Below are 14,941 nucleotides of genomic sequence, written 5' to 3' on the forward strand. Positions count from 1 at the left end.
TGCTGTTCACCCTCATGGGCCCTCTGCTTGCTGCTTCAGGACCGCCTTTGTCCCCGTTCTTCTAGCATTGCTCACGTAGATTTAACGCTTCAGGCAGAGCATAGAGTGCCATTCACCATATTTCCAGCACTAGAAAGTTTGCAAGCGCGATGGAACTGTCCCGCCTTTCATTCTTTCCCCATGACATATCTGCCTTCTTACCCAGCTGCAGCTTAAATTGTGTTGGGGGCTTGCCTCCTGTCGCCCTATGTCTCCGTTGTGCTTGTGTGTCCTTTTTTTTTCATTTGCGTGCTGTTCTCCCCCGGGTGCCCCCATTGTCTCCATACTGGGGGTGTTGCTCCCTGCCCTGACCTCTTTGTGCGGGATCCAGGTTCTGCTGCTCCGGCCGCCGCCGCTCCCTCCTCCGTATAAGGAGAATGCCGTCCCTGCGTGGGCGCCAGCACTATTGCCTACCGCTTCGGTCTTTGACAGGCTGCCCGCTGCGTGGGTTTCCTCTGTGTTGTCGGGTCCTTACGCCCGCCCAGCTGGGGGCCCAGACCGCTCCGCCGGGCACTTGTCACGCTGCGCCTCCGCTTATGTTATTTCTGTTTCTCCCGGCCACCCCAGCCGCTCCTTAACGGGGGTTTGCTGCTTTCTTCTGCGCCCTGCATCCTTGGAGAGGGGAGGCTACAGCACAGGCATCCATGCTTCTTAGTCTTCACTGGAACTGCTGCCGACCCGCTTGCCACAAGTTCCGCCCTCGAGCCGTGTGACTATTCAGTTTTTTAGCACCTCGCTTCACCAGGAGCAGATCTCCAGCTCCTGCCTATGCCTTGTCAGCCATCTTTGAGGAGAGCTTGCCGCGCGCCTGGACCCTTGGTCTCAGCTCCATCAGGAGGGCTCCACAACACCGGAGGTTTACACAGCGGGCTCCCCAGGTGTTCCGACACCCATAGAGCTTACTTTCGGATTGTCAGACACACTCAAAGGTGGGTTTAAGGGCTGCGGGAAGGTAAGGGGCCCAGAGCTCACCAAGAAGGCATCCGTTCCCGTCCTCGGCTAGCCACACCCCAAGAAATGTGTTTTTTTTTTTGTAGTAGGGTTTTCGTTGGGGCTGGCAAATGTACCCCACACTGTACAGGGTGTTGATTTTTTGTTTTAATAAACAGACCAGGAGAAAAAAGGGCTGGTAGTGGACCTAGCAAGGAATGGGAATGGAATAATCTGTCCAGTGGCGGCGCTGTGAGACTTGATGGCAATCAGGGGGATTGTGGCTCGCCCCTTGTTTAAGCACCAGGATGGAACCTTTGCATCTAGGTTCCAATATGGGGAAATATTTCAGAAATCTTTTACTGGAATAGGTGGGTTGGGTTTCACCCCGCACTCCTTCAGAATAGGGGCCTCCACAACTGCGGCCGGACTTGGAATGCGGGAAGGGGACATCATGAAGTTGGGGAGATGGAAAGCAGCAGCCTACAAGAGGTACATAAGGCACCACTTGGTCTGCTAGAAGCACCCTGGCAGGAACTCGAGAGAACAGGAAGGAAAAAGGAGGGGGGAGCGGGGTGTCATGAAATGAAGAAATTAATGACAAGTAGATGTATCTGATGCGTAACAGGTCTATTTTCGTCTATTAATAGAGGATGACACTGGTGCAAGTAACTTGGGTGATTGGTCACTCCTTCATAAAGCGGATGGAGAGGAGAGTGGAAGGACGACAGAAATTGCACAATGCAAATAAAGTGGCGATACACTGGTTTGGAAGGGTGCCATGCGAATAGGGCAAGTGTGCAGAATCATAATCAAACAGACATCACCTACCTGAGCCAGATGTAGTGATTATACATATAGGAGGAAATGACTTGGTACCGCTGGGACGGAAAGAACTTCAGATGGCACTGGTGTCTTTGGTTGGCCAACGTTTGCCCTCACGCAGTGATCGTCTGGTCACAAATAATTCTGAGAACTAGATGGGGAACGCCAGGGTCAGCAAGGCCCATGAACATTTCAGCAAGAGAATTGAAAAATGAACTGGCTCGTTTGGCTGGAGGGCGATTACAGATAGTGCCCAGCGGCTTGATAAGTGGTGTGGCCAATATGCATTGCGATGTAGTTCATCTGTCAGAACAGCGGGCAGACTTGCTGTTATAAAGCTTTTTGGCTGCGATGAGCACAGCACGAGCTGGGGTGGGGACCCCCGACCGGTTGGTTGAAGGTCCTGTGACAGGTGGGGGTGGACCGAGTGGTCAGTGATTTAGTGAACATAGGGTGCAACAGGGAGGTCTGCGATGCTGTAGTGGGACAATTATGCTTAGTAACGTTAAAAGGATTAGACATAGCCTAAAATACTTCCAAAGCAGAGTCTGTGTTTCTTCAGTATGACTGGGACTGCCTCCTTGCAAAGCCCATGAAGGCGAGCCCCTACTCCAATGTAGGGGCCGCAGGTTGGGTGGGGCGGGACGTGCCAGCAAGACTGGCGAAGGAGCGGCTGCAGTAGCAGCTGCCAGTAACTGTGCCAGTACCCTCGGCCAGGACAAGGAGAGGAGCCACGGGGTTGCAGCAACAGCACTAAAAGGCCGTTGCCGGGGGGGACCTCTGCCGCACTGTAAGGACAAGTTTCCATTCCACCCTCTGCTTTTGGAGAGCAGGCAGAGGTGGAGCAGCAGGCGGGGGTGGACCAGGTGGTCGGTGATTTACCGCTCACGCAGGACCCTCCGGCTGGTTAAGTGCAGTGATGAGAGCACAGTATGCTGGAAATGCATTGGAGGGACGGGGCCTCCCTGTCCTTGTTATGTAGTCCTTTTTCGTGTATAGTCTGTGTAATTGTCTGCCCAGGAGTCCATGCGGGACGCCTGGCAGTGCAGCTCTTACTCTTTTTGGTTTGGTGTACAGACCCTGGGGATACCCTTATGGCAGCCATGGGTGGGGGGGTACAACCCTTTACCCCTAGTGTATGTTTTTGGGCACCTGTGTGTGACCCACAGAGCTGGGTATGGGCTTGTGGCAGCTCCATGCTGTATTTGACAGGTGTTCTGAGTATCCTTCATTTTGGGATCCCCAGGCCCTGCCATTGGAATCAGTTGATTCCTGATAGGAGACAAGATGGCCCCTGTGGCCTCTTGCTTTCTATCGCCCGTTACCTTCTTTTCCCCAAAGTCCTGGGATGCCCGGACTCTATCCCTTCCCCCTGACTGGCTGTTGGGTTGAAGTTCCATATATGGTATTGTGGGGAAGTCCAGGCCAGACTGTCTGGAGGCTTCCCAGTGACTGTTGTGGGTACACACTTGGGGTGAGACCTGGGTGAATGGAGTTTGTGACCAATATAAACTTCTTGTTATGGGTGTCTGGTTTCTGGTATATGACAGACTGAGACAGCCCTGCCCGAAAATGGTATGAATGCAGTGTGGAGTGCTGAATGGCTGGGTACTTGTCCCAATACACATTCCTTGTTGTGAGTGTCTGGAGGGAGGAGAATGGCCTGAATGCTCTGTGAGCCTGATTGGCTGCCTGCCTGCTTGAATGCCCTTCTGGATGATTGGTTGCCTGAGTGTAACCCAGAAGAGTGAATGAGAGACCAAACAGTATATCTGGGGACCTCTCACTAATGAAAATCGTTCAGAAGCTGAAGTTGATGATTAACCTTCAAGCCAGCTGGAAGTATTGCTGCTGCGGTCCTTCTCTAATCTGAAAGCTGCGTGACTGTCAAGGAACTGATCCAAGAGAGGACCTGGCTAGAGGACCTCTTCCCGAGCTACGAGTGACCATCTTGCACCAGCTTGATCTTTGCCAAAGCTCCCTGGACATCAGACCCTCGAAAGGCTGGCGACCGGAGAAGGGGACCGCCGCGGAACCACAAAGCAAAGCACCCGGATATTGAAGTCCATCACCATCGACGACTGCCGTCACCGACCGAAGCCGCAGTGCTCCTTGCCTAAGACATTTGATTTAAGGACTCCCTTGCTCATCTCCGTTGACCGCTTTCGTCCTGCCGGAGAAAGTCAAGGTCATTGACAACTGAGGAGAATCCGCCGGTGGGTTTCCTGCCACCCGAAGACCTCAGACGAAGCTACTGAAGCCAGTCGTGGTCACGTCCTGTTCCCAGACGCCAAAGCCCTTGCTGGCCCAAAGTTATTCATTGACTCTGTGCGGCAACAAACACACTGCACGCCTCCGCTTGCAGGACGTTTTCGACCGATCCTCAACAAGCACCGCAAGAACCGAAGCTGCTGCCTTGATGACGGTATTCACCTTTTCTTCACCGAATCTCGATGACCCATGGCTCCTGCCTTAAAGGGAGTGCACTCAAGAAGGGCCCGTCGACGACTCATCGAAGAACTCCAGGTACTTGGGGCTTGTGGAACCTGTTAGGAAGGAATCAAGACTATATATTGAGCATAATTGGACTGAGCTTGTCAAAAACGCTTTATTTACAGGTTCCCCAGGTGGGGGAAGGGGGTCCTCGCACAGAACTGTCTTATGGTAGTGGGATAGACTGTTCTGCCATTGCTTGATTTAACTTGCTTTCCTTCTGTACTCTATTGTTGATTCATCTTGCCATCTGATTTGTATGTTATTTGGGGCTGTTAGCCGTGGACCCATTTCAAAAGAATCGATAGTTAAGAGTGGTACCACGTAGACCTGTATATATTTGCCTTTATAGTATTTCCAGAGTACCAAGTGTGTTATTGTGATTGTGTATATAACCTTGAGCTTAATTTATACAAACGCTGTATTTTCACTAACATAGTGTGTGGACATTCCTTTGTGGGTGCTTGGAGACTACACTGTACTTAAGAACCAGCCTGCATCACCTCCTGAGAGCTAAGCCTTGATTGCTCGCCACGTTTGACCAATTCGAGAATCTTGGCTGGGGTGCTCTGTGCTTCGACTCTGTCATATAGAGGGCAGGAGTACAGATACCCCCCCCCCCCCCTTCTTACCCCTCTAGTCTTAACAGGCTTCAGCCCGGCAAGCGGGTCCGATGGGAAGGTGGACAGAGAAGGGGAGGGGGGGCGCCAGGAGGCGGAAGGTATCGGGGAAGGGTGCCTCCTGGGATCACCCCCCAACATAGGGTGCAACGGGAAAGTCTAAGATGCCGTAGAGAGGACCTCACCGTTGCAGGGCACAGAATCGGCGGTTACACCTGGACTGCCTGTCACAAGGAGGAACTACTGTAAATAGTGTGGATTTGGTTTTTATGAAACAATGTACCGTTTGTGGTTCTGCAATAGATGGATCTTAAGGGCCGCGTTTAAACGTGAATGTGGCGATTATGTGCTGCCAGCTTACTCCATCAAACTTTGTGCTTTGTTATTGCCAGTTGGATAGAGAAAATGTTCTGCGCATCTAAAAATGTGTCCCATACTCTGGAATATTGTTTTTTCAAAGCATTATTACATTTGTGGGAAATGCATTTCAAACCACACTTCAGAGGCAACAGTCAAAAAACTGTTGCATATTGAACTAATATTGTAAGTCTAGAATTGCTATATAGGCCTCATTGCCAGTACTAAAAGATAGGAAATATAGATGAGATCAATGGATGTTCTTGCCTTTGTATTGTGCAACGTAATCGGTGTTCAGTGAACCTATAAAACATGTTTAAAGTATGTTATCTTTTCCTGGTGTACATTGTTGCACAGGCCTCGAGTCCAGTTATTTGTTGCATTGTTCAATAGTGCTACTCATCAGCCACAGTTGATGCCCCTCCTTTCTATTTTCAAAAGATTGATGTCATGTATGAAGAGGAGCCTCTAAAGGATTACTACACCTTAATGGATATCGCCTATATTTACACTTGGAGAAGGGTACGTACAAGAGAAGTGTCTGTTAGTGTAGTGTGAGGATGGCCGATGTCTTTCTTACAGTATGTTATTGTTTTGTTACAGAATGGGCCTCTTCCTTTGAAGTATCGAGTGCGGCCGAATTGCAAAAGGATGAAAATAAGCCACCAGATGTTAAATAATATGAGTGGGGAGCTTGAAAGTGACTCTGGGAGCGACAAAGCTGGCAGCCCTGCTGGCGTCATTCCCTCGACTTCTTCCTGCTTGCCAAGCCCTAGCACCCCAGTGCAGTCCCCACACCCTCAGTTTCCACACATCTCCAGCACCATGAACGGAACCAACGCCAACATCAGTCTTCAGTCTCCCTTCAGCAACAGAACACGCACGGTGTCAGTGAACGGCTCTGCAACTTCATCGGGGTGAAAGGTCGCAGAACCGCAATAAAGAGTGACCTTTTTTTAGAGAGCTTCATGCAGTTACAGCTTTATATGTTAATACATGTGACTATCCCACAACTCGCGTACTCTGTAGTTGCCCGGCTGGGATCGTGGCTGTGAACGAATTTGAGGCAATTAACTTTGACTGAAGGATGTTTTACTGAATATATTTCAGTTGGAAAGAAACCTGAAGTTTGACTCGAATTTCTGGAAGCGGACGTTGTTAGCGTGATCGATCTACTTACACCTTTGGATATGCCAGAGATTTATTATGGGTTTTTTTTGTTTTTTTTTGCAGTGGGTTTATTTGGACATGTGTACTCCAGAATGCTTTTCTGGATTACAATTTCCTGCTGCTGTACTTTTATGAATCTATGAAAAGTAAACTCGTTTTTATCTCGAACCTGCACAAAGAGGATGTATGCATAGAATTGTGCATTCTATGCCGCCACGTCACTGTGAATAGTATCGTCTGGCGGATCTCTTCTCCCCCTCGCCCCACCCTACCCCACATCCCCCACCCCCACCTCAACCCTCATATCTGGCCAGATCCGATCAAAAGGATGTCTGCTTCATTTGTACAATCTCCATGCTCAAAAGGCTTTGCTGGTTTATTTCATTGACTTCTTTTAATGATTCGCTTTTTTAAGGATCAGGTGGCATTATGCTTGTTAAAGAATGCCATATTGGTATATGACATAACAGGAAACAGTATTGTATAATATATTTATAAATACTATAAAGCTAATATTGTGTTTCAAGCACTCGGTTAGAGTTGTTAAATTGTCCAAACTCGCTCGACCTTTGCAGATTTTGTTCATAGCTTTCATATTCATGGTTTGACACACACTCCTGGGTTGACGTTTTAGTTATATACAAATGTAAAGCTAAATCATCGTCTGCAGGGGTGGTTTGTTTCAAGGGAATAAATTACATTATATTTTATTATAGAAGCGTTCACTAAATTGATATATGCTCCAATCTCGCCACCATAATATCAATGAACATGCAAACTGCTTCCTTGATGAACGCGTTGACAATGTTTTTAAGATTTTAAGAGTTGAGGCAAATAGAACATTGCAACGGAGTGTCCTACCTAATAATAAATGCGTTTTGTGTACACTTTCTTACAGGTCGAGGGTAATACAAATGAACCATGTATTTTATATCATGTCTCAAAGATGTGGAACCTGCCTTTTCTTTGTGTTGGCGGTGTGGCATTATGAGCTCTGCCAAGTTGTTGAAGTATTGGATTACATGGAAGGACTGAAGCTCATTTCAAACTGAAGCGCACGTGATTGTTTTCAGTTTGTGTTATGACCGAATTGTGTGCCTCTTCACCACCCGTCAGTTATTAATTCGTGAGGGTATTTATTCTATAATAAAAATATATTGTTTCATGTTTATCCGACACGTTGTATAGCTAAACATTTCATTGCCTCTGGTCTCAAAAAGCAGCACAATTCTGTTGGTCTGTCTTGCTTACAGTCATTAAATAATTACTTTTGAATATATCAGTGTGCTGTCTGTACGACTGGACTCAGGATTCGATGACTGTTCCAACACGGCCCAACTGCCTTTTTTTAAAAGTTATTTTAAAGCCAACTTGTAGTAAGGAGGGACACTTCGCTGCATAGCACAGGTAACTTTATTAAGAAACCCGGTGCCCCGCCTGCATCCGCTCCTCAATCATTCAGCCAACCTCTCCAGCCCCTGTAACGCTCTTCCCCACTCCACAAGCCCTCACCATTCAAACACAAACATTCTGGCACGCGGATGCAGGGTGATACATAACAAAGTATAAGCCAACATTGAGTATACAACACCATCCCCCTCCTTAAAATAAAGAAACAACCTGTAAAAAATCAATGTTACAGTATAATCAAAACAATAAAGGAACATTTTATAACTGAAAACAATCAAGATTTTGATTGTAGATTAGTTAATTATGTAGTCTTTACACCACACAGGAGGTCCTTTAACCCTACCCCCTTGTAAGAAAGAACCATGTGGAGACATATGTGCACTCTCATAGTCTTCACTCTCCTCCTGTGTGAAATTCCCAAAATGTTGTGCTTCCCTTTGTTCATTCACCAGATTTTCTTCCCCATTCCCGAATGGGCTCAATGGGGAATGGGGACTTCCAAGTCCGCCCAACTCGTGATCCCGCGCTATTAGCGCCGGGGGCTATGGCAGTCATGCTAATAGCCCCCGCGCTAATAGCGCTAACGTTACCGCCCAAGTCGTGATGAGGCCCTTAGTCTGGCCAATCTTGGAGATGCCTTGCACATGCCCTTTACCGATAAAACCTCTACTAATGGTTTATGATCAGTTTGTACCACAAATTTGCTTACCCACAGATATTGTCTAAAATATCCAATCGCCCATATGCAGGCCAGCAGTTTCCTCTCGGACTATCGACTCTCCGTATCTGTAATCGCACGAAATGCATTTTTCTTGTCCCAACTCTGAAATTTGGGATAGTACCGCACCTAACCCAATTCCACTGGCATCTACTGTGAGTTTAGTTTGTCTACCAAAAACAAAACCTAATAATTCTCTGTCTCACTGATACTTTTCCTGATGAAATTAGCTGCATTTTTGCATTGTTCATCCCATACAAATTTTACATCTTTTTTTATCAACCTTCTTAATGGTTCAGTTATACTAGCAACATTTTCCACTAACCTATTGTAATACTCGCATAATCCTAAAAATGATCTTAACTCATCCTTGTTGATTGGGTCAGGAGATTCTCCAATTGCTTTCATAGCCTCCACTTTCGGTTTGTATCCCTTTCCATTCACCACATGTCCCAAATATTCAACTTCACCAACTTTAAACTTGCATTTGTTTCTCAACAGTTAAACCCTTTTCATTCAACCTATCTAGTACATCATTCAATCTACTATCATGTTCCTCAGCGCCTTTCCCAAAAACAATATCATCTTGATATACCAATGTTCCCATCAGTCCCATCAATGTGTGTGCCATAGTTCTCTGAAAAACAGCTGCTGCAGACGCTAATCCAAAAGGCATCCGTTTATAGCGATATAAACCAAAAGGCGTGATGAAAACCGTGATGTCTCTGCAATTCTCTGTCAGTGCAATTTGATGGTAGGCATTCAATAGATCTAATGTGGTAAAAGTATCTGCACCTCCAATGCAATTTAACATTTCAGAAATTATGAGCAACGGGTACATGTCTACAATTATGTTCTTATTCACATCTCTTAAGTCCACGCATATTCTCAATTTGCCGTTCTTCTTCAAGGCCACTACTATGGGGCTTATCCATTGTGATGCTTCAATTTTCTCTGATATCTTCACCTTCAAGTCTTTGCAATTCTTGTTCTACTTTGTCAATTAAGGGAATCAGTATAGGCCTGGCTTTCTTGTGGGCCACTGGTATTGCATCTCTTTTTAATTTTATTCTGTGCATAAAATTCTTTAGTAATCCCAATTTTGTTTGGAATACATCTCCGGGGACTTTATCTCCTCTTTTAATCTTTTCATTGTTGCTTTTCACTAGTAGAATAGGCTCCTCTTTGCATGGGTCTAACCTGATTTGCAGTGCCGCTTGATCCCTCCATCCAATTACATTCACTCCTTTCTCTGCTACATGCACTTTTATTTGAGCCTGGCGACCTTTGAACTGCATGATGCTGGTGAGCCATCCCTTGATCTGGATTGTAGACCATTCATATCCTCCTGGATTTTTTGTCTGTGGTTTTAAAGGTACGCTACAGAGGCTGGAGAGGTTGGCTGAATATTGCGGGGCAGATGCAGGGTGATAAAGTACAAACCAACATTGAGTATGCAACACAACTGTTTTCAGTGTCACTAGAACTGGAATTCCTGTAGTCCCCATAAATTAAGGTGTATTGATCAGGTGGGTGACGGTATTTCAAGCGTATTGGCCACTTTTACTTGAGCCCATGATGCTAGTAGAGTATTGAGTCTACTTGTGTAATGACCCGCTGCACCCCATGATCCTGCTGGAATACTTTGACAGGTAAGTGTTGTTGCAAAACATGCAAGTGTATTGAGACTATAAAAGCATATCTTGTAATGTAAACCACGCCTCAATAGGTTTTAGTGGCGACATTACTTTTTAGCCACGGGCCGCTAATAATGGCGCCTCCACTTTTTATTCCTCCCACATATTGATTGCCCTTTATGGATTGTTGACGTATTTTCTTTTTAAATCCTCTCTTGCATTTCAGAATTACAATTTAACAGGGGTACGCCCCCCCCCCCCCTCTCCGATGAGCCGAAAAGGAAAGCCAGCCTCTATTTTCAACTGGCACTGGGGTCTGCATGTCAATTTTCTGGCAGTATGTGCTGCATCCAGGGTTAAAGACCGCAACTGCTGGGCTGGTGAGCCATGCCTTGTTCCTTGCAGGTTACATGAGTATGTCCACGCCCCCTGCCTTTGTTGTGACAGGAGGGGGAGATGATGCAGGTGACAACAGCTAGTGTTAGGCAGGCCTTACTTGGCCCTCCTGCTCTACCCTCGAAGCTATAATAGGGGGCTTTCTTGTGGGGGAGGATTACATAATCTATGTCCATTTCATTTAGCTATCCATTCCGAGCTATTGCTTGGTCATCGATGGCGGATATAGGGACATTGATAAGCCTGTGTCCCCGAAAAAGGCGCTTGGGCTAATCAGAACCCCCAACAAGCTAGGGAGACAAAATTGCCCTCCACCTCCTTTACCAAACTCTTTGGCATTGTCCTTTTTACTCCTACGTCCCGTCCCCTTTCCTCCATACTTGTGGGACATCGCTCCGTCCTGTGGAGCACTTGTAAAAAGCATCCAAATTTCTTTCAAAAATGTGTCCCTCCTCTCTTTCCTGCGCGGGGCCCGGCACGCGGCCGTAACCCTGCCCACCTTGGCTCCGCCCTGCGCATCGCCCATCTGTCCTTTTCTCCGCTCGATCGGGGCCGGATGCACTTGCATCCTCGGAAGATTTTCTTCCCTTTTTTCCTCTCTAGCTCTCGCTGGCGTTCGTTTACTAGTCTGTCTGTCTTTCAAATTAGACTTTCCAGATTGTTCATCGTGTCGCTTCGCGAGGGCGGATCCCCATCCTCTTTGTTTGGGTCCGGAACACCGTTGGGACTCCTGTTTTTACTGTTACTCCCTTTCGGTCCGGGCACTTCAACGTCAGTTTGAGCGATGGGAGGAGGTGTTCCGACGAACTCCTCCTTTGCATTTTCAGACATTCATCGACGAGAAGAAAAAACGACTGGTAAATTCTTTACTTTTCAGAGCACCCCGACCGTGGGATACCTTCTCGGGTTCCTCTCGGTCCGGGAAGGGCGTTGATCGCTCTGTTACCGGGGTTCGCCCTGAGGTACCCGTTGGGCCTAATAATTCTACCGGAGTTTTCTCCGAGGGTCTCCGTAAGGGGCCTGTAAACACCGGAGTACGCTCCGAGGCCCCTCCTTTGGGGGCTGTTTGTAAACCCAGTTCTACTGAGTCGTGGGGTACCGGAGTTTGCTCTGAGGCCTCTGTCGGCTTCCCTCAAAAATAAAACCGGGGTATGCCCCGAGGCCTTGGCTGGACTTGTAGTTACCGAACGGATGTTCGAAGCCCGCGCAGTAAAGGATGTTACCGGGCCTGGGTCTGAGGTCCCTCGTACAGAGGCTAAAGCTACCAACAGTTCTGAGAGGCCGGTCAAGGCTTTGTCGGTGAAAGCGCACCGTTCCCGCTCTTGTGGTGACACCAGATCTGTTGAGGGGGCAAAGAAGCAAAGTTCTTCTTTTACCGGCAGTGCCGAGGTCCTTCCTTCGAAGGCTCAGTTGGCGGTTGGTATGTCACAAAAACATTCCACGCCTCATAGTACCGGCTCGGCCGAGGTTCCTTATGTTAAGGCTAAGATTAAGACCCCTCATCCATCGACGGGGACCCCTGCCTCACTTCCTCATGTGCCGCAGTTCCCCTCAGATGAGGATAAAATGGCGCCCGTTCCCACCATGGCGGCCATTTTAGGTGCTACCCCTACAACTACGCCATCAGCTTCTGGTGTAGGGCTCAGTCTCTTGGGTGAACCTAAGGTCCCTTATACGCATCCTTACCGGCTGGTTTGATTGGAACTCCCGGATGCCTCTTCCGCACAATGTTTCATTGCCCGCGGGGGCGGCTCCTTTGATTTATGTGGATATGTCGGTGGAGGGGCCGGTGCGGCATCCTTCCCCGTTATGTCCCTGGATTTGTCTAACTCATGAGAGGCCTCCTCGGGTCCCGAAACAATCTACTGAGGATGCCTTTTTCGGTAAATTTCAAGCGCTTATGCGCACCGACCCCATGAGGGAATATTTCAAAGGGCTTTTCAAGGAGATATGTCCACTGGCGCCTCCGGCTCCACCTGTTCCTCCGGTGTTTCCGCTGGCGCCTCGCTTGCCCGTGGTGCCCCCCCCTGCTCTCCCGCCTTTGCCTCCATTGTCCCCAGTGGACAAGGCAGTGCCTGACATGGCTCAGCAGGATCCTGACCTGTCAGATGACCCTCAAGGCGATCAGGACGAGGACCTTCCCCGCTCATCAGAGCCTTTCATAACCGGGTTGTCATGATGCCTACCCCCGGAGCACCAGGCCAGGCCCAGCACCCCCGGGAGCAGGCATCACGCCCCCGGGTAAAAGCCCAGCGGCCCTTTATAGGGGCTCTTTGGACTCTGTCCTGGCGCCGTTGGCGCCAGGCTCATGTTGGACATCAGTCCTGGCGCCATAGGCGCCAGGCTCATAAGGGAAAGTGTTTGGTGCACTTACCTGAAGCAGACCATGCTGCACACTCACCTGATGCAGACCATGCTGCATGAAGAACCAAGCCAAATGAGGCTTTGGAGGGACTATTTTTCTGAAGGAACTATTTTGTTACTTGGGTGGGGCTGTGGAAGAATACTCACCTGGAACTTCTTCCAAGGCTATTTAAGCCACGCCCGGACAGCCACACGTGCTTCGCGTTGTTCTGCATCCCAGCAGCTGAACGCTCACCGAGTCTGCTCCTGCACCTGGACTCCAGTCACGCCCGCCTCGAACCTGGAACACCTGTAAGGAAAGAAGAGAAGAGATAGGTGAAAACCAAGAACTTATTCAACCTTCTTACCTGCATCCAGAATCTTCACGCCAGCGTTCCTGAAGGAAGACTTCCATTTAAAAGCACCACGTTGCTCGCTGCAGCGCCGCGCTTCCCTCACCTGTTCCCGAGACGCCGCCCGGCTCCATCGCGGCTCTCAGCACCGGTCGCCACATCTCTGCACCTAGGGGAGAGAAGAAGAGACAAAAGGTGAGCAAGGGAACACAAGAGGAAAGCTGAATTTTCAGCCATATTACTTACCGGCTTTTCTTGGTGAACCATTCCACATCTCGGGTCGGCGCCGCATCTTTGGCAGGTACCGCACCCCGGCCCCTATGGGGAAAGGACAAAAGACATTACTGGGGAATTATAAAGACATTTAGAGGGGTCGCCCTCATCACTAACTCACCTGATTTTACCACCGGCAATTTAACCCCTCAACGCATCGCCTTTGTACTGCACCTGAAATAAAGGACAGATCACAGGTTAGGAAAAACAACATAAAAGGAGGCTCACACTTGAACTTTTGCATCTTCATACTTGCGGCGTATCGCTCAGAAAAGTCAAGTGGATTTGCCAGCGCCATTCTGAAAACCAGTGAAGTAACTGGACGAACGTGCGCCCCTGCACCAGAAGCAGGATGGAGAGTTCATCCTTCCAAACCATAAGGTGAGCTTAAACCGGGGGTTTTGGAGGAAGTCGGAGAAGAACGAAGGGGGAAAACGGGGGAGCAAGCACACTATTCAGCAGACAGTTAATCCCCTTTCTCATCTGCAGAAGGATATTCCTACGGGCCAGACAAGCAAGATTTGGGGGTCCTGTTCAATTGGTGGTCCGAATTCTGCGCATCACACTTGAAGAGGCCACAGCAACCCAGACCAGACCAGCGCCTCCGTGGGAGCCAGGTGAGCGTTACACGGGTACTGGACATGAGTTTCTTAGATGTTCCGGTGCCCGAGGCAGCCGCTCCGCAGGAGGGTGTGCTTTCTGGGGCGTTCACCCTGTCTCCCTTGGAGCGTACTGGCCTGTTCCTGCAGAAGGACGTTCTGGCCGAGGTCCGAAGAGTCTGGGAAAAGCCACACTCAGGACTTTTTGTCAATAAAAAGATTGAGGCGAGGTACAGGCTGCTTTCTTCGGAAGAGGTGGCCCTGTCATCTTGTTGCCTCCCTCCTCCAGAGTGGTGGCTGCAGCCACTTTGCAGTCCAGGCCTGCAGCATCCTCTTCCATGACGGCTACTCAGGTTCTGGGAAAGGAGGACAAGCTCCTCGACTCCCTCGGGAGGAAAATCTTCTCGGCCTTGCAGCTCTGGCAGGCCAACGCCGAATTGATATTGGCGGGAGCTAACGTGCGGATGTGGAAACGTCTGTCTGAGTTTGAGGAGCACATCCCGGTCGAGAAGCTGGAAGACTTCAAAGGAGGCCTTTCCGATGCCAGGGCCTTGGCCCAGGATCTCCTGGAGGCTGCGGCTCATCACGTAGACACCTCGGCTCAGGGCCTGATGCTTGAGGTTGATACCTCACGGCAGGCGTGGCTGCATGCCACTAAATTTTCTAAGGAAGTGCAAGACAAGGTGTTGGACCTTCCATTCGATGGTAAGGAGCTTTTTCATTCTTCTACTGATGTAGAGCTCACCAAAACCAAGGATAGCACTCAGATGGCTAAATC

The 14,941-nt window shown here is 48.8% G+C and overlaps 1 protein-coding gene across 4 annotated transcripts in view; it reads left to right on the forward strand.

Annotated features, from left to right (window-relative positions):
* Window positions 1-7,711, forward strand: part of BMI1 (BMI1 proto-oncogene, polycomb ring finger) — a 266,963-nt gene extending 259,252 nt beyond the window's left edge. For all 4 annotated transcript variants that reach the window (XM_069648190.1, XM_069648187.1, XM_069648188.1 and 1 more), the window contains 2 exons: window positions 5,706-5,786; window positions 5,868-7,711. In XM_069648190.1, the coding sequence (XP_069504291.1) occupies window positions 5,706-5,786; window positions 5,868-6,185 (399 nt within the window). In that variant the 3' untranslated portion in view covers window positions 6,186-7,711. The remainder of the gene's footprint in view (window positions 1-5,705; window positions 5,787-5,867) is intronic.
* The last annotated feature ends 7,230 nt before the right edge of the window (window positions 7,712-14,941 follow it).

This window comes from Ambystoma mexicanum, chromosome 2q (genome assembly GCF_040938575.1).
Source record: "Ambystoma mexicanum isolate Mex_15411 chromosome 2q, UKY_AmexF1_1, whole genome shotgun sequence".
NCBI classification, from domain to species: Eukaryota; Metazoa; Chordata; class Amphibia; order Caudata; family Ambystomatidae; genus Ambystoma; species Ambystoma mexicanum.